This window comes from Drosophila busckii, chromosome X, assembly GCF_011750605.1.
Source record: "Drosophila busckii strain San Diego stock center, stock number 13000-0081.31 chromosome X, ASM1175060v1, whole genome shotgun sequence".
In the NCBI taxonomy this organism is placed as follows: domain Eukaryota; kingdom Metazoa; phylum Arthropoda; class Insecta; order Diptera; family Drosophilidae; genus Drosophila; species Drosophila busckii.
The window spans coordinates 11921540-11942215 of record NC_046608.1 but is presented as its reverse complement, the minus strand read 5'-3'; the positions used below and the strand labels follow the sequence as shown (position 1 = coordinate 11942215).

Below are 20676 nucleotides of genomic sequence, written 5' to 3'. Positions count from 1 at the left end.
ATTTAGCTGTGAGTCATAGTCGAGTATTTTAATTTTAAACTGCAGTGCTGCTCAAACTGTACAGCTTGCAAATTGCATTTGTTTGTGGCATGGCAACAACATTAAAAAAAAATATGTAAAATAAATTTGCAGCAGCAGCAGCAGCCACAATTAATTAACAATTGTTTAACACGCACTTTTATTTATTTTGCGACTATTGCTTTGTTCTATTTTGACATGCAGTCAATTTATTTATTTCATTTGCTGCGTAGCAAAGCAAATTGCGGCCGATCGCAGAACGCGTAGAAAAACAACTAAAAATGCCAACTGAAAAATCATAACAAATGAGCGGCTAAAGCGGTTTGCCCCCCCCCCTCCCCACCACACCCCAGCACAGCCCAGACCAACCCGCACACCCCCACCGAAACGCTTTAGACGGTTAACAACAGAGACCGCAGTTCGTACCGCTCGCTCTTTCGCTCTCTCTCTCTCACTCTCTGTCTCTTGGCCAGCGTCGCTCTCTCGCTCAGCGCGTAAAGTGTGTGTCGCTCTCTCTTTCTGGCTTCGTTCTGTGTGTTGAGTGGGTTTGCTTTTAACACGTGTGTGTGTGTGTGTGTGTTAGCCAAGTTAGCAGTCTGCTGTCTGCTTTGCCCAAATAAAGCAACAACAATTACACAGACAACCAACTGGGCAAAGTGTAAAACAAAATGCGACTACTTAAGCGTCTGTCTATGTGTGTGTGAGTTATTGAGCTCACACACACACACACACACAACTAACTCAAAAATGATTTATTTTGCCATTAACTGCTTTTAGAACTAGCGCTCAACATAATAATTTACAAAAATATTTAATATTAAATTGAGTTCGAATTCAAGAGAACGATTGCAATTGAATGAAAGAGAGAGAGAGAGCGACTGATAATTTAATTTGTCATTTATATTTAATTAATTGCAATTGAGTTCGAAAGACAAAGAGCGACTGAGCTGAGATATATATATATAATTAATATTAAAATGCTAGCGAGAGTGATTTATGATTTACATATAAATATTTAATATAAGAAAATTCACACGAGAAGAGAAAGAAAGAGAGAGAGAGAGGGCGACTGAGTTTTGAATTGCATTTGAATTCGAATTCTAGCGAGAGCGACTGAAGTTGTAATTTATGATTTATATATAATACATAAATATTTAATATTAAATACAAATTGAGTTCAAGTTCAAGAGAGAGCGACTGAGTTTTGAATGTATCATTTATATACCTAAATATTTAATATTAAATTGCCATTGAGTTCAATTTCGAGCGAGCGACTGTTTACTTTAATTTATTAATTAAGCGATAAAATTCTTTTGCAAGGGAACTTGAACTTTTTAGATAAGCTGCTTATCTATCGCAACAAGAGAGAGAGAGAGAGAGAGAGAGAGAGAGAGAGCGAGTGTAGAGAGTGAGAGCGACTGCTGGCGTTTAAATTGGCATTTACTGTTATTAGGCATATTAGCAGGAAAATTCTCTGCTTGCAAAATGCGCTCCACGAATTTTATGAAATACGCAGAACACTTTGAAATTTCCATTTCAATTTGAATTTAGAGAAAGCAGCAGCAGCAGAAACAATGGAAAATTGATTGTGTGTGTGTGTGTGTGTGGCAGCAACATTTTCAAATTGTTGCAAGTTGCGCTTTGAGCTCATTAACAGTTTGAGCTGCTCGCAAAGTGGCTCTATAACTGTTTTGTGGACACGCTTGGGCCAACAATTATTCATTTGCTCTGCTGCTTTGAATTTCTTTATCGCTCCTCCTCTGGCTGTGGCTCTTAATTAATTACACATTAAGCGTTAAGCATTTTGCCGTTGAATATTTTTGTTTCGCACCTGAGTTCGGTTTGAGGCTGTCGCAAACAATTCGATTAAAAGTTTACATAATTAATTATTGCATTAAACAATTTCCTGCGTGGCACACAAGACGTGTCACCATAAGTAACCCCCCAACCCCCCGCCCAGCGCTACATACATTTCAACTACGCCACACACCAATCGCTTCCGTCCATGCAATTGCCTCCTCTGCCGCCGTCGCCGCCTCTGCCGCAGTCAACGCCAACGCATTTATTATTATTTGTGTTCTTTTGGTTTTTATTGTGGCTCGGAGCTCAAAGCTTTTAGTTGTTGCAAGTGCGACGCAAAAGTTGTTGAGCAACTTTTACACACACACAGTGAATTGTTTGCATGTGTGTGTGTGTGTGTGTGTGTGTGCATAAAACTTTGTAATGGTCACACACACATACTTTCTTTACAGTTTGACACTCACTGTGCCCATACACGCATTCGAAATTGGAAACAGCAACAGAATCCAAATCAGTAACCGAAACCGAAACCGAATGCCAAACATCGAACATTGAAAGCAAAACCGGAAGCGTTGCCATCGTGATTTTCATTCTATGCGCTTGCATTTGTATGTGTGTGTGTGTATGTGTTTGTCTGTGTGGACTGTCGATTGTTGTAGTTCTAAACAAAAGGTGCTAGCCCAGCGTCATGAACTGAGCAATGTTTGGTTCGGTCAGAGGGTCGCGCACACAGGCGTCGCAAAGGGGTAGAGAGAGAGAGGGCGGAGGGGGGGTAAAGTAGCTGCACTGCATGTTAATGACAATGGGCACTCAACTGTGACGTGTTTTCAATTCTGTGCTGTATGCAATACAGTTTGGCAAGCACTGCGCCTAACCAAATTTAATTTAAAGGCAGCAGCAAACAATTTGTTGCATAAACTGCATTTAAATTTACTTATTATAAGACAGTTGGTAAATAAAAAATTAGGTTAAAAAAATAAATAAATAAAATAAGTTAAATGTTGCTGTTTGAGTTTTTCGAGCTTAAAAAAAAATGTACTTATTACAGATTGTAAATAAAAAATAAAGTAAAAAAAAAGAAATAAATAAAATAAATTAAATGTTTCTATTTGAGTTTTTCGCGCATATAAATGACTAAAAATAATTTACTTATTACAGATTGTAAATAAAAAACAAACTTAAAAAAAAATAAATAAATAAAAAAAAATAAATAAAATAAATTAAATTTTGTTATTTGAGTTTAATTTCAATAAATAAAAAATTAAGTTAAAAAAAATGAATAAAATAAATTAAATATTATTTTCAATATATAAATGTTAAAAAAAAATAATTATGCATTTGAATATTTCAATACATAAATGTTAAAAAAATGAATTATGCATTTGAATATCTGAAATATTTTGCAGCGCTTTGCTGATTGTTTTGTCTACAGTTTGGCAGTCACCAGCAATGCAATAATATTTTATAGCATACACAAAGGCTTGAGCTGTGATGAGCTTACCTGATATTTTTTAATGCTATCCAGCTGCTCCAGCGTCGGCTCCACTATCTGCGCTATTTGCTGCGATTGCCCCTGGGCTTGGCCATTGCGTCGATCTGGCAACTGTGGAGCTGGCGCGCAATTGATGAGGCGTCCGTCCTTTTCGATGCGCAAATGATCACGAGGCGGTGGCACTGGCTTCGATGATGACGACGCTGACGAGTTGCCATTCAACTGTGGGCATGTTAATTGAAATAATTGCGATTCATTATTGGACTTTAAGTCTGTTTTGTTGCTATATAGCTAAACATAATAATAATGTGGGCGACTGACTGCAGCTGATGTTTATATGTATGTGTATGCATATGTGTGTGTGTATATATATGTGTGTGTGTATGTTTATGAGCATGTATTGGTGTTATTTGTTTGTTTGATGCTGTGGCGCACTCGTTTTCTTTTCTTTTTGCCTTTTACACGTTGATTTTAATTAAATTTTGCCATGCACAACACACTGCATACATATAAATGCATGTGTGTGTGTGTGTCAGTGTGTGTGTGCCACATATAAATCCTTGCTCCATAAATAACAAAGCAACATTGCAAGAACAAACGCTAAGCTAAGCGCAAGAGCTCAGTTGACTGTAATACAAAACACACACACACACACACACACACACAGAGAGAGACACACACACATGCATAGCATATAAATGCAATTACCCTTTTGATTCATTCATTCAGTGCATTCGCATTTGGCCCAAGCCCATTGCCAACTTTTTGCTTTTTGCACTAAAATTTATTGACAGCTTGACAGTTGTATAAATTGCTCAAGGACTAACACACACACACACACGCACACACACACACACAAGCATACATTGGCGCATTTTTTAGCATTAAAGACGCTGCCATGGCGTTTAAAGTTACATGACAAAGCAAATACCAGTTAGAAATAGCAAAAGAGAGTGAAAGTGGGTTGGGGCTGAGAACGGGACTGGGACTGGGGGCAGCAAAGCAAACAAGACACTGGAACGTGTGCGGTCTTAAAAGGTTAAATGCCAGTGTAATTAATAGCCATAAGCTCTGCTCTGCTCTGTTGTGTGTGTGTGTGTGTGTGTGTGTGGCAAAGTAAACTAAGTTAATTATGAGCGCAAAAGAACTTTCTGCTATGCTCAGAGCTTAGGCAATCAATATGAGCGATTGAAATGAAAACTGCAAACGGAAGCGCGCGAAGCCATAAACTTTGAAAATAAGGCCAAGCTTATTAATTGAGCAACATTTAAAACTCAATAGTTGCGCCGAGCAGCAAATCTGAAGCAATAAAAGTGGCAAATGCTGCTGCTGATGAAATGCAAATTGCTGCTTGTCATAAAATGACGACAAAAGGAAGCGCCAGTCAGTCAGTCAGAGAGAGAGAGAGAGAGAGAGAGAAACAGCAAGCGAAAGTGCGAGCTGAGCGACAAATTGGGTCAGCTTGCTGTTGTTGTGGTCGACAAGTGAGCGCAGCCAACTTTTAAATACACTTTGACGCCAAAGCAAGACAAAGTTTATGTATGAAACGTTGTTTTTTCGCTTTGGGGCGCTCAAAGCAGCTAAATTCTGTAATAAAAATAAAGGCATGCAATAGAAGAACTTGCATAGCAAATTTGCTTGCTCTAGCGCTTAAACTCTCCGAGTTCTTGCTGCTCATACAGACGGACAAACATAACTATAACGTTTTTTTCGCTTTACGGCACTAAATTCTTTAACAAACACATAGGCAGGCAATAGAAGAACTTGCTTAGCAAATTTGCTTGCTGTAGCGTTTAAACTCTCCGAGTTCTTGCTGCTCATACAGTCAGACTAACGGCTAAGTTTGTCTAGCTGATGCATATGCAATGCTTTGTACTCTGCGCCACGCCCACAGCTGCCTGCGGCACAACTTTAGCATACCCCTTTGCGTTTTTGTAGAACAAAGTGTATGCAACTGGCACAGCAGCTGTAAATGCTTAAACTACTTACATCTAAATTAAAGCATAGAGTTGAGCGAAAGAGAAAGAGTGAAGTAGAAGGAGAATTGAGGGACTCAGGATAGTGCCAAAGTACAAAAGTTGAATAGACAGACATAAGTAAACAATTGTTTGTGCATTGTTTTTTGGTTGTTTTTTGCTTGATACCTCATCAGCGTTGCGCTTGGCATCAGCAGCGACGACGACGACGGCAGCAACACAATTGCTGTTGCTGTTGCTGCTGTTGTTGTTGTTGCTGCTACATACGCCCAATGATGAAAGCGTCGTATGCGCTGTTGATGAGCTCGCATTGGAGAGCAGCGAGGCGCGTGAACTCAAATGCGCTGGCGGCGGATAACGTGGCGGCGTCTTAACCATTTCAATAAAGCTATCGGGCACATCCACAGGCAGCTCGCGATGTGGCAGCGGCTGCTGCTGCTGCTGCTGCTTTGCTTGATTGGGCTCGTAGCCAGGCGGCGCTAAACTCAAATCATCTGGCACTGTTGAGCTGCTGCTGCTGCTGCTGCTGTTGCTGCTGCTGCTGGCAGCACTTGCAATATGGCTGCTGCTGTTGCTGCTCGTATGCATGCTGCTGTTGCTGCTGCTTAGCGAATTGCTGTTGCTGCACGTTAGCAATTTACTTGGCGTTGCAGCGCTGCTGCTGCTGTGGCTGTTGCTGCTGTTGTTGTTGCTGTTGCTTGCCGTTGTCTGCTGCTGCTGCAAGTGTCTATAGGCAATGCTATCGAATGTATCCAGCGGCTGTTTGCTCATCATTAGCTCATCGTAGCAGCCACTCGAAGCTGGCGAAGATCGAGCGCCGCCGCCCTTGCAATAAATGTCATCGACCATGCAAAGCAGCTCGTCGGCATTGTTGTTGCCAAATGTTGTTGCTGTTGTTGTTGTCTTGTTGTTGCTGCTGGGCATTTGTTGCTGTGCAGTTTGAGCGCCAACTGTTGCTGCGGCTGCTGCTGTGGAAGTTGCTGCTGCTGCTGCCAGCGGCTGTTGTTGTTGTTGTTGTTGATCCAAATCGTTTTCATAATTTTCAATTTGTTCCAGTTTCAATTGTTGTTTTTGATTGTATAGATTTTGTGTGGCCACATCGAGTGCAATTGTTGTTGTTGTTGTTTTTGATGAGTGTTGTTGTTGTAGTAGTTGTTGTTGTTCATGTTGATGTGAAGAATGATATGCAACAATTAACAATTTGTTAGCATGATCATTATTAGTTTTAGTTGTGGTGTGTTTGGTGGTGATGATGGTGTTGGTAGTGGTGGTGGTGTTGGTGTTGTTGGTGTATTGGTGTTGGTGAAGTTTCTGTGTTGTGGTGGTTGAATGATTTGGTGGTGCAATAGGTGGTTGGTGTTGGTGGTGTGAGCAATGTGGTGAAATAAGAGAAATGCATGAGATGAGTGTTGGTGTAATTGTTGTTGGTGTAAAGCAAGCATGATACGTTATATTGTTGTTGTTGTTGTTATTGTTATTGTTGTTAGTGCTTTGTTAGCTAAAGAGTTCAGCAACTACTATTTGTTAACAAGTTTAGGATATTTTGGATTTGGATTTGGTGTTGGTGTATTATTGTTGTTGTTGTTTTTGTTTTTAGTGCACTTACCTGTGGTGGACGGGGTGGCGGATATCTGGGTGGCGTTTTATTGCGTGCTATAAACGTATCTGGACAATCAACGGCCATCTCACGATGCGGACCTGTGTACAAATTGCATTCAATTGAAAGCTTAAGTGCTGCTGCTGCTGCTGCTGTTGTTATATTTACCGTTATCTTGATTCATGGACAGCATAGTAAGCATTTCCTGATCAATCTCTCTAATATCACTTGAGTGCGTGCGATAATGTTGCTGCTGGTGCTGTTGTTGTTGTTGGTGTTGCAATTGATGTTGCTGCTGGCCACTTATGTAATCATCCGGCAGACATGGCTTCAAATCATCACCATCAATGACCACAATGCTTGAGCCGGAACGGCGACGTGGCCTGCAATAGCAATAGGAATATTAAATATTAAGTATACGCCAAGTAAGCAAGCGGTAAACAAATTTGCTTTAATATAAAATTTAACAGCGTTTGAATTGATTGTGGCTGCAGCTAATAGTTGAGAGCAACTCTCATGGGTGAACTGCAGTCAGGAGTTAGGATTCAGCTGGGGGGGGGTGCGCGTCGATTTGTGCTGTCAACCCCCAACGCTTTTTCTTTGACTTTTCGACTAGAGGCGCAGAGCAAACCGGCAACTTCTAATTCCCCAAAGTGATTTCAGTTGCTGCAGTTGCAGTTGCAATCGGAGATACAACTACAACTACGGCTACGGCATCTCGATGTGTTACGCCGTATACTCTACTTGGCTGCAGTTGTAAATTTCATTACATTTTCATGACACATTGACAGCAGCTGTCAAGTGTGTGCAGTGTAGCTGCCAACAAATCGACTCAGGTGCATTTACTCTACGTCCGTCCGTCCATCCGTAGCTATGTGTGTGTGTGTGTGTGGCGGACATGTGTAAATATTTACGCATACATGTAAAAGAAAGCGCAACGAGCTGAGTCTAAAGGTTGGGGGGGGGGGGGGGGGGGGGGGGTGGACTGCAACTGAAGCAGGATATGCTACACTGATTGCTCTTCTTATTAGAAAAGTTGCCAGCAGCTGCACAGTGGTGCAAGTGAGCTTTAAATGTTAGCTCATATTTTATATGAATCAATAGCCATGAAATATTATTGCATTTTTAGCCGTTTTGCTGCACTGTGCAGCAGCTGAAACTTGTTAGCCAAGTGCCTGTGGCAATTTGGGCTTTAACTTGCGCGACTTGCTGAGCTTAAGGCTTAAGGACAGCTGAGAGCAGCAGCAGAGCTGAGCGCAACGCTAATTGCAAGGCTAGCAGCAACAACAACAACAACAACTGAGCAGCAAGCTGGGGCAACTGGAATTCAATGTGGGCACAAATTGCGCGTGGGCCAAGCCCAAAAGTATGCAACGTAGCTGTAGCCAGAGCCAAAAGCAATTTAAAAGCCCACACAGATAACAGCCAAAGGCAGGCCAGGCCAGGCTACGCTTGTGGCACGTCGATGTAGCTGCAACGTGACTGTTGCAGCAGCAGCAGCAGCAGCAGCAGCGTAAGCGAGTGTAAAAGCGTGGGCGAGAATTGAGCGTCAATGACGCTGTCAATGACATGGCACGTTTGTCTTTATTTATGGTAGTGCCATGCAAAAACCAAAAGCGTACGGTGGGGGGGGGGGGCCGCACTGCACCCCCCATAGTGCATTAAGAAAACCGATTTGCGTAGAATGCGCCAATGGCCAAGACAATTCAATTTGCGTAACAGCAGCAGCAGCAGCAGCAACACAAGAATAGAAACGAGGACAGCGCAAATGAGCGCCATAAACGAATTAAAATGCCTTTGGCGCTGTGTGAAGCAGCAGCAGCAACACAAACAGCACGAAGCCTGCAATCAGTCAGACACAGCAGCAGCAGCAGCAACACAACAACAACAACACTTGACAGCTAACAAGGCTCAAACGCATACTTTAAAAACGTATCCAAAAAGGCTGCAAAAGCAATGCAAAGTGCCAAGAGCGAATTCATGCAACGTTCGTTCTCTAGCAATTCATGGAACACACGGCCCAGCCCAAGTCAGCAGCATAAGCTGCTCGAGCAATTAGCAAACTTTTTGCAAAAGAATTGCAAAGTTTTCTGCTCCTTTTGCGTGCCATAGCAAACAGCTTTGTGTCACACATATTGCAGCTTAAATTCGCAATATAATTCCCATAAATTACAAGTTAATAAAGAGCGCGTTAAAAAAAGTTGCAATTAACTGCTGCATATTTATTTTTTTAAGCGTTCGCTGTGCAATTTGCATGTTTACTTTGCAATTGAGAAAAGTAAATATAAAGTAAATATTATGCGTAAATATTGTCAATTGACTGTGCTTAAGTATTTAACAATTGCTTGCGTTATGCGCTGCATAAATTTATGTTTAAATCACATAATAAAAAGCTTTAATTATTTGCTTAGCAAATAAATATAATAAATAAACAGAAAACTCAACTATTATTTGCGGTTGCTGATCAAACAACATAATGCAGACAATAGAGAGTTTGGCAAATTGAGTTCAGCTTGCTTTGGCTTTTAAAGTTTTCAAAGAATTACAATTCTAACAATATTAATATAAAAAAATTAAAATTAAAATTAAAACAAAGAAAAGTTCGTCCAAATGCAGTCAAAAAACCATAAAATTCGTCAAAAATTCATTAATTAAATAACAACAGATTTATTTATAGAGTTTTTTTTTTCAAATATTGACAAATCTGTGATGAGAAAACGCTAAATTGGCAGCGCTGATTCCAATTCTGAGAATTTTAATTTTAATTAAAAATTGTACTTAAAACAATGCACAAATTGTTTATGGCATATAACTGGAGTTGCATATAAATTTATGCAATACTTTTGGCTGCTAATTTGTTATATTAGCTTTAATTTCAATTAACTAATGCATTAATAATTTGTAATATTTAGCAGCTTGCTTTAATTTCAACTAACTAAAGCACTTATAATTTGTTAACAAGCTGCATTTTGTTAACAATTTATAAACAAAAGCAAACAATGCGCTTTCAAGTTCAGCAGCTGGTGGCTCATTTATTGGGCCCAGGCAATGAAAACAAAGTTAGACACAGAGGCTCTCAACGATGAGCGATGAGTGCTGCTTGCTGCAGGAAGTGGCAACACACACGCACACAAATGAAATACAAATTGCGCAGCTTTCGAACCCTAAAATCGTTAAACAAAGAGCAAGCAAAAGGGGCACACAACGCTGCTAAGTAGGGTGACAATCAAAGCATAACTCACTCAACTCAACTCAACTCAACAATAGTCGCTTGGTCTGCTTGGCTGCTATTGTTGCCACAGATGCATGCAACATGCTAATTGTTAATGATAAGCTCAAAATTGCGGGCACACCCCTTTTGGGGGGGCGCTGCTTCATGCATGAGAGCAGCCAAAGGACTGTGTGGCTGAGTATGCAACAAGTGTTTGAGAGCAGCACGTGCAACAGCAGCTTGGTCGAGCATGCCACGCCTACCGGAAGCGGCGCACTCAGCAGCGGCGGAAGTCACTTGTATTATTATGTGCGTTACCAGTTGTGTCCCCACTCAACCCACTAAATGGGTCAACACACACACACACACACACACACACAACAGAGAGAGCGCAAAGCAACCCACACGCTCGCCTCAAAGTTTAGAGTTTAAAGACAAACATATATCGCCCAGTTTATTACTATAGGCCAGCATCGATATGCAGCAAACATTTGCCTGCAAACAATTATGAAGCGTTCACCTTGCTGAGCTGAGAATTCGGAGCTGTCACTCAATATGCATAACTAACTATCTTCTCTATATAGCGCAGCAGTGGGCGTTGGGCTTGGTTGTGGCTTGCTCTGCCCGCTCAATTTGGGCTAGCTGAACTGCAATTGCTGTGGCATGTGGCACGTTGCAACGATTAAGTTTGCCATTCAGCACTGGAGAGCGTAAAATTTACGCCCACTTGGGGGCTGACAAATTTCTTAAGAATTAATTAAAAGCTAAATACAACTAAAGCGCATGCCTGCCGCACGCCTGCCACGCCTCCCCTCCCACCCATTGCTGCCATTGACTGTGGAAATTTGATTTTAGGTTTTTGGTTTTGCGGTTTTTGGCGTTTGCAGGTTTCGTTGCAAAATTTCTCAAGCGTCACCCAAAACTGCACACAAAGCTCCACTGACTAAGTGTGTGGGCGTGGCAGGCAGCTGACCAACGTTGCAAGTGCATTTATCTGTGTCTGTGTGTGTGTGTGTGACTCAATCCTTTGGCGTATTGAATATTGAAATTGAGCTGCTGCTGCTGCTGCTGCTTAATTGATTGCCAACTGTCTCTTGGCTTAATTTACTTTTGCTTGTTTGCTTTGGCTGTTGGAAATTCTAAGGCCCTGAGCTCTGAGTCACGCATGCGGCGCATGTTGCATGCAACACGTTACACATAATATTAACTATTTAGTCAGCTGCCTGAATTTACAAAAAGTGTGCACAAGACTAAATCAAATTAAATAAAACATTAATTCTCGCTCTCTCTCTCTCTCTCTCTCTGATTAAATTTAGCTACAGTTGCTTTAATCAGTTGCACTAATTACTCAAACTAAATTTTCTGTCAATTTGCTACATAAATGCAGCATAAAACTTTAAATAAAAATATACTATAATTAAAAAAAATACATATTAAATATTATTCATATTTATGTGTTTAAAAATTTATGCGAATTTGCCATAAACTGCTTTAAATAAAAGCATACAAAAATTTAAAAAATACATATTAAATATTATAAATATATATACCATACCAATATTTTAAAATACATATAAAATATTATTAAATTTTAAATATATGAAAAAAAGCAGCCACAAATTTGAAAACTAAGTTTCAAGTTTGTAGTTGCTTGCTAAATAATTTAATAAAAAATTACACAAAAATAATAAAACAATGCAATTGTAGTTCAAAAATAAATGTCAATATTAATTAATTGTTTTAAGTGCAAACAAATGTGAAAATAAATTTCAAGTTTACAGCTGCTTGGCGGCAATTTGTAATCATTAAGCAATTACAATTACACTCAAAGCAACTGCTCACCCCCCTCTCCCCCCACTTTGGCTGCAATTGTGGTCAATATGCTAACCGTTAACCTTTGGCGGCTTTTAATGTTAACATAGACAGGCCAGTTAGACAGCTGGGATAGACAAATAGACAAAGCGAGCGAGGCTACACGCATGAAGTTTACAATTTGGGTATGTTGCATGCCCCGTTGCGTGGCCATTAAGGCGTTAAGGCGTGGCCGCATTCTTGACTCAGCCTCAGAGAGCGCAGAGAAAACTGCTGCTTGGCATGCAAAGAGATCTTATATAACAAATGCACACACACACACACACACACACACACACACACACAGTATGTGTTATATGTATTGTGACATGTGTGCAGTTCATTTGAAGCGCAGACCACGAAACTACGAATACTACGTAATGTCAGACGCTATAATATTTTTCATTTATTATTGTTATTGTTGTTTTTTTGTTTTATCAGCGTGTTTTGCATATGAAATGTGACAAGTGTCTATGAGTTACATATTAATGGCAAGAGTGTGAGTGAGTGAGTGAGCGAGAGCGCGCATATGCATGTTTGCTTTGCTCTGCTTTGTTGCCATTCTCAGCTGTGTAGTCTTAAGTCTTAACTATTGTATTTAGTCTTAGCTTAGTTTCATTTGCTGCATGTGGCATGCAACACGCACTTACCATTGCTTTAATATACGCATATTGTTGTTGTTTTTTGTTTTTATTGTTGCTTTGCTAAGTTTTGATTTTAGTTTAACCGTTAGTTTGGCACATTGCTTAGCTTTAGTTCAATACGCGCTCTATACACATTGAAAAAAATTAAAAATTTTAGATAAATTCAGCTTTGCTGCTGCTGCTGCTGCTGCGCCCGCGCGACTGCGCTGCATTTAATTTCAGTTCATTATTAATGTTGTTTATTGAGCAAAAGCATTAATTACAACAACAACAGCAGCAGCAGCAACAACAACAACAATCAATTGCAGCTAAAAAGTTGCTTGACCAATTTTCACAGCCAGTGCGCGCTTTCGAAAGAAATTGTTGGCTGTTGCTTTTTATGGCTGCCTTTGTTGTTGTTGTTGTGGTTGCAACTGAACTGACCACTGACGTTGCATGTTACACACACACACACAGATACAAACAGCAACGCATAGTTTTTGCCACTTTTGCACTTGCACTGCTGCCACAACGATCTGGCAACGCTGTTAGCGCAGTCGCTGCATTTTTGTTAACACAAAAGCATTGAAGTCACAAAGTTATTTGTTATTAAACACACACACACACACACACACATACACACATGCACAGAAAAAACAATTGTTTAAAAAAAATAGTTTATGCCGGGCCAGCAGCTGCTTTTGTTTTTAACATTCTTGCTGCTGCTGCTGTTGTTGTTGTTGGTTATGCGCGTCGCGACAACAAAACGTTTACCTCTCTCAGCGCATAAAATTCAACTGCGACTGCGACTGCGAAGCAAGCTGAAGACTGAAAACGTTTCAAGCGAGCGAGAGAGCGCTCACATCACCTGAGAGAGAGAGAGAGAGCGCGCGCGCGCCAGAGAGAGCGTAAGCCAGCAGCAGTCGCAGTACCTGTCGGCAGCGCAAGTGCAGCGCACTCAACACACACACACACACGCACAGACATGGGCATGAGCATAGGTATACATTTCTCTATTAAAGGATGCATACAAAGAAAAAAAAAAGACTAAAGGTGGAATGGGAATTGGCAAATTGCGCTTACTTTTGAGTGTGTACGGCAGGAATGCGCCAGCAGCAACAAAAGCCAACTGATGATGTAGAAGTAGTAAAGGAAGCAGCAGCAGCAGCAGCAGCATAAGAGCGAGAGGAGGTCAACAGCGCACAGACGTAGCTGAGCTGAAAATTGAGCGCGCTTTTGTGAAAACGTTGCGTCGACGCCAAAGGCAACAGCACAGGTATACACACATGCATACACATGCATGTAGGTGTGAGTGCTGCCGTGTCTGTGCGTGTGTGTGTGACTATGTAGTTAAGCCTGTTGTTAATGCCCTGCAGCATACAAAAGAACAAAAGCTATGAAGTGCCCGTCCTTCTTCTATATATGAAAACATTTCGATGTTTGCATGTGTGCCATATACACTGAAAGAAATGTAAATGCTTAGCAGCAATTGCTGTTTAATGAGAGCAAAAAAGTAAGCAGCGTATCTTGCATATTCATTATTTTTAATAAGTATTTATTGCAGTGTATTGCGTGACTCAACAGCCAACTATGTACAACAGCGGCCGTTGCCCAAAGGCACCAACACCAACAAAAACAACAACAGAATGAGCAACAGGGGCAGCTAAAAAAGGAAGAAGAAGAAAATACAATACCCTGGGCCTGGGGTACGGTACTGGGAGCTGATTGAAGCGCAGCGCGCGCAGCTCCAAAGGCTGTTGCTGTTGTCCAGCAAAGCAAAAAGCAGAAGAAGACACAGAAAATAACTAAACTTCAACTAAAAACAGAAAGTCAACAGCAACAAAGATGCCCAAAAGAGATACAGATAGAGCCCAACTACTTGTTGGCTGTTGTTGTTTATTGTGGTTATGTCTGGACCTGCAAGAGAGAGAGAGACCCAAAACGATTGAGAACAACAAACATCAGAGATAGAGAGACACTGCGAGAGAGCAAGAGGGAGAGGGAGAGAGAGAACATGGCTTGGGAGCAACGTGCGCAGGTAAGAAATATAATTAACGCATTGTGAACAAAGGAATACACACATAACAGCAAAAGCAACAGCTACAAGTATCAACAGTGCACTCTCGTTACAGCGAACACTCATGGAAATGAAGAATGTTCAAGTTCTATTGCTGTCACATTAATAAGTCGCCTACATAAAAAAGTATTCTGCCCATTTAGGAAATCTCTGAAGCATGCAAATGCTTCAAATTTATTTGAATTATATATTTGTTTTACATTACAAGCACAAATAGTGTGTGTGGGTCTCACTTTATCGAGCGTGCACTGTTGCTAAAGTAAACAAGAATAATGCGATCGCTGTCAAAAATTTAAGTGTAGTTTGTAGCTGCTGCTGCTATTTCTACTGCTTTATTGTTAGTTATTGTTGCTAGAAGAAAACGTAGTAGAGCATTTAATACGCAGCAAGTGACAGAGAATGAGAGAGCGAATCAGTGCTGACACTTGCGTTAATTTCCCGACAGATCTGCGCGGATTTTTAAAAAGCCAATCGCATTAAAACTTTGCGCATAATAAATTAATTGATAAATAGTTGCTTTAATACAATATTATGACTTAAATTTTTCACATACAAATGATTCAATCAAATCAAATAAAATGCTTAGAAATATTGCGCTGGCAACTTGAAGTGGCACAGTGGAATGACTGGCCATTTATATAAAGAAAAGAAAGTCTACAAACAGCATCAGCTTTTTATTTCAGCTTAAATAAAAGTTGGCAGCACTAGCGCTTGAGCGGCAGCAGAAGCATCCTCCAAAGGAAATAAACAACAAGAAGAGAACTTAAGGTGTGTCACTTACACTGCACACACACATGTGTGTGTGTGAGTGTGTATGTATGTGTGTGTGTTGAGCATCATTTATTTGGGCCTTGCCTTTGCCTTTTTTCGTTGTTGCTGCCTCGGCTGCGCTTTGGCTGCACATTGACTGCGACTGCGGCGGCCCAGTTGCCCAGAGTTATTATAACGGATTTATCTCAAGTTACAAGCGCACACACACACACACACACATAAAGAGGGAGAGAGAGCGGGAGCGAGAGCGGCAGCATGCATGCCAACATAAATATGAAATCATTTTATATTCTTAAAGTTTTTGTTTCTCCTGCACTCGACATGTTTGTGCTTTTTATTTAGTTTTATGCTTTGCCAAGAGTTATGCGCTCTCTTGAGTTCGCTCGCCCGCTCTCTCTCTCTCTCTTTTGCTCAGCTCAAGCGCTGCCTGGCTGTTTGCCTTAACATTTAGCAGCGCTGCCTGCGTCGACGTGGGCGTTTGTTGTTGTTGTTGTTGTTGCCTAGCACGAAGGTTCGGCACATAACGACAGGAAATTAATGTTTTAATTACAATATGTGTGTGCGCGCGTGTGTGTGTGTGTGTGTTTCCTTTGTATTTATTTTGTTTTCAATATTTCTTGAGCCGCTTAGATGCCGCTGCGGCAACAGACTAATTGATTTTTCATGAGTCCATGGGAAAGTGACTGCGTCACATTAGCCACAGCAGCAACAACAAACAATTCCAGAGATTCAGCGGTCCTACCTCAACGGCTCGCCACAAGCAATGCCCACAACATCAACAGCAGCAAAAGCAAAAGGAAAAAGAAACAAAAAACCAAAAGCAGCAGCAGCAGCAGCAGCAGCAGAAAAACAAAATATGCTGCGCCTGCGCGTGCCTTGCATGCCAATGCCCCAAAGCCAGTGAGCCACAGCCACTCGCCCAAACTCCACAGCGCAGCCCCGCATACCTCCCGCTCCACTCGCTCGCCACTTCACATGCCATTCCACTGCTGGTCAAGACATGCGCAAAATTTCAACTAACAGCTTAAGCTCTTGGCGGCTGCTGCTGCTGCTGCTGCTGCTTTTGTTGCAAACAGCTTAAGCGGCACATGTTTGCCTTGCATTAACAACAACAACAACAACAACAATAGCAACAACTACTGCAAATTTCGAGCTTATAGCCATAGCTATAGCTTGTCTGCATTTGAAAATACCATAATATGAAGCTTGGCCAAACATTTGCTGCTGTTAATTGCGCACACTTGTAAGTTAGTTCGGGCCAAGTTGAAACAACAGTTTAAAGACCCCAAAGCAGTTACACATTAACAATTGAAACTTTTAATGCAACACAATTAAAATGCGCAAGCAAATAAACAAAATACTAGAGCAACTAGTAACTAAAGCAAAGAAATTGGCCCTATAGCAATTTTTAATACGCTATAAGGCATTAAGCCTTGAGTCTACGAAATGCTACAGCTTAGATATTTATTTATAAAAATAAATAAATATATATCGCTTACTAGAGCTAGCTAATCGTTCTTTAATTTAATTTAAATTTAAATTTGGCTAATGCAAAGAAAATTTATTTATAAAAAATAAAATACACATTTTATTCAAGCCAAGAAAATTGTTATTAGTTTTGGCCAAATTAGCGACACTTTAATACAATTTATGCATATTTAACTCTTTAATTCAAGCATAAAATAAACGAATTTATATTTTTGTTCAGCTTCAGCTTTTTAAAAATCTATATTCAAATCAAAATACAATTCTGTGTAATTTTTGATATCAGAACTGCTTACGATTCCTTGTGCTGTAAATTGTTCAACTAATTGCCCATATTATAAACAATTCTATGCCACAATCAATTCCACAGCTTGCTAAAGTTTTCATCTTTCTTAGAAAAATTTGATTGGCTGCAATTCAATTGAATTGAGAACATTTTAATTAAACGTTGCGCTATTTTCTTGATTGTCTTAAGTCAAGTTCTCGAAACAAAACAAAAGTCAAACAGGTAAGCGACTATTACAGCTAACAACTGTTGCTGCTGCTGCTGCTGTTGTTGTTGTTGTTGTTGCGAGAAATGTCAACGGCAATGTTGATGCCTTGGACTCTGGGGTTTGTCATCAGATGTCAATGTCAGAAACCAAAAGCAAAGCAAACCGAATCCGTATCCGAAGCTGAGAGCGTCGCCTCTTCAGTTGTTGTTGTCGTTGTCGTTGTGCATTTAGTTGCTGTCAAAACTGAGTGAGTTGCAGCCAAGAATCAAAAGTCATAGATAATGACTTGTGTATAGAAAGAGAGAGAGTGCGAGTGATAGAGAGAGAGAGAGAGAGCAACAAGTGTTGCTGCAAATTATTTTTGCTGTGTTTTGGCTTTGCACTTCATTAAAATAGCAGCGTGTTAATGATTTATTGTAGAAAATTAATTAGACAACAGCAGCAGCAATTACAAAATAACATTAGCTTGCATTTCGAATTGTAATTTGTGCAGTTTCTTGGAAATTCTTGTGCTGCAGCAAGTAAAACAAGCAAAGCCATTCAAGGCAAATCGATTTAAAATGTATAAATATGCCAGGGGGGGGTGTGGAAAATAACTCGTTAATTAATAATGAGCAGCAAATGAGAGCAGCGCGTGGCGAAAATCGCAGCAGCCTGGACAAGGCCGCCTGACCACCCACCCACCCAACCAAGCAACCACCCAATGCTTACATATATAATATGTAAAGCTTTATTGTAGTATATATATATACAGATAGACACCTGTGTGTGTGTGTGTGTGTGTGTGTCTGTTGGTGATGCAAAAAATGTGTGAAAAATGTCTGCGTTGGCCAAAGGCGAAAACGCGCGCATCAGAATGAGAATGAGAATGAGGATGAGGCAGCGAGAACGAGAAACGAGGACATAAGCCAGCCAGCTGGAAAACCCAGTGAGCCAACCAAGTAAATAAATAAGCAGTCATAAAAACAACACACCCACACACACACACACACACACACACTAACACACACATATACACGCACTAGTGTCCTTTTGCTTTGGGTATTTCCAAAGAGCAGCGCCTCGCACACGATTCCTTTTTATTTTATTTTTTTTCCCATTCACTGACAGCAGCACGAATGCGAAAATACCCATACAAATATGCACTATGGGACTGTTGTAAGTCTCAGTTGTTGTTGTTGCTGCTGCTGCTGCTGTTGTTGTTGTTGTTGTTGTTGTTGTTGTTGTTGTAGTTGCCGACATAGCGGTAATAAAACATTCTTGGCAAATATAAAAAGACAAAGGAGCGTCGTCGTCGACTAAATGAAAGCTGCAAAATGCATATGAACGAAGCAGAAGAAGAAGCAGCAACAACAAACAATTGCAGCAAGTAGTTTGCGTACAGTTTGAGCAGCACTGCTGCTGTGTAAATTTAAGTTGCGCCTGCAGCATAGGCAATGCTTTTTTTTAACAAGTCAGCACAGAACGTCAAACTGTTGCACACTTGGTTAATTTGTTAATAAGCTTGTTTAAACTAAATAAAATAAAAAAAAATATATATAAACAATAATAAAGAATTGCTGCTTGAAAACTGCTTGCTTAAAAAATTAAATTTAATAACTAAAACAAAGCCAGCAATGCTCATTTGCTTAATAAAAATTATTATTTTTTATAAAAAAACGCTTAAGCCTTTTTTATATAAAAATTTTAAGCTTTTTTTACATTTAAATAATGAAAAACAGAATCTAACTGTTTAACCAGTTTATTGTTAACTTTCAATTATCTATGTGTGTGTGCAACACTTTCACACACACACACACACACACACACACGCATGGGAAGTTAAACTAGTTTCCACTTGAGCGCTAAGCTAAGCGCGCAGCTTTTATCTATTTGCTAGCTTAACATAAATGAAAGGGGTGGTTGGTGTGGGGGGAGGGGGGGTTACTAACTTTTAGTACTTACCGCTGTTCAACTCGCAACGTTTGATCGCCCAATAAAAGTTCAGTTCTTCCTTTTGATATGCTACTTGTCGGACTTAGTTGTTGTTGTTGTTGTTGTTGCAACTCGAGCAGCAGCTGTTGCTGGTTGCTGCTGTGGCTGCTGCTGCTGCTGGCGGCGTTTAGTGTTGCTGATGCTGAAGCTGAGTCGTTGCCATCGTTGGACTGATGCACGATGACGTCATCGTTATGTGCTGCTGCTAGTAACTGTAAACGACAAGAATGCACAAAAGCGTTGAGCATTAAAAATTACGTATACGACAAGTGGCGGGCAGCACAGCAAATGAATAATAGTAATAAACAATAAATTAAGAAATAAAATTAATATATATACAAACAGCAGCTGAAAACGTCTATGTATGTGTGTGTGTGTATGTGTGTGAGATGCTCTCACCTCTCGTCTCGGTGGATACAAATTATTTGATATTAAATCACATTTGTTGTGGCTGCTGCTGAAGTTGCTGCTGCTAATGTTGCTGTTGCTATTGATGCTGCTGATGCTGTTGATGCTGCTGATGCTGTTGATGCCCGATGCGATGCAATTATTGCTATTATTGTTGTTGCTTAAAAGTAAATGCTGTTGCTGCAGCTGCCCATTGAAGTTGCTGCTGCTGCTGGTGCGGCTGTTGTTGTTGCTGCTGCAGCCGCCGCCATGATATTGCAGCTCGGCAAACGCCTGCTGCAGCTGTCCACTCGATATGGCCGTCGAGTACTCCGTCTTGGGCGTCGTCGTGCCATGCACATGAGCCGAAGCCACAAAATTGTGGCAGCCACCACCACCACCAGCGGCGATGGCCAGCGGCGATGTCGATGTCTGCGCATCGACGAACTGACAAGCGGCCAGCGTTTCGCTGCTAAGATGCAGTGCAGCCTGCGACTCGCGGTCGCGCGGCGGCGGACGCGACTGACGCTGCTGGTGTATGGCTGCTGTTGTCGCCAGTGTTGCTGCTGCGGCGGGCAGTGTTGTTGTCGCCGGCAACGTTGTTGTCGGCAGCTGCGCCTGCTTGTTGTTGTAGCTTATGTAGGTGATGCCGCAATAGTTGGCGCCATCCACATCGTCATCGTCGTCGTCCATCTCATCGTCGTCCACCTCCTCCGCCAGATGCTGCAAACTCGTGGCCAGCAGCGATTTGGCTGCCAGCGGTTTGCCTGCGGCTGCTGCTGCCGCCAGTTGCTGCTGCAGCTGATGCAGCTGCTGCTGCTGCGCCTGACTCGTCTGATAGATGTGACCGGTGGCGCTGCCCGTTCCGGCGGCTGCTTGAGCGCCGCTGCTGCTGCTGCCGCCGTTGCGCCCACAATTGC

The 20676-nt window shown here is 41.1% G+C and overlaps 1 protein-coding gene across 1 annotated transcript in view; it reads right to left on the bottom strand.

Moving 5' to 3' along the window:
- The window catches only part of LOC108605248, a 54252-nt gene that overhangs the window by 8159 nt on the left and 25417 nt on the right, over positions 1–20676 (bottom strand). The window contains 5 exon segments of the mRNA XM_033294619.1: positions 3320–3532; positions 6893–6984; positions 7052–7266; positions 19340–19581; positions 19769–20676. Of these exon segments, the coding sequence (XP_033150510.1) occupies positions 3320–3532; positions 6893–6984; positions 7052–7266; positions 19340–19581; positions 19769–20676 (1670 nt within the window).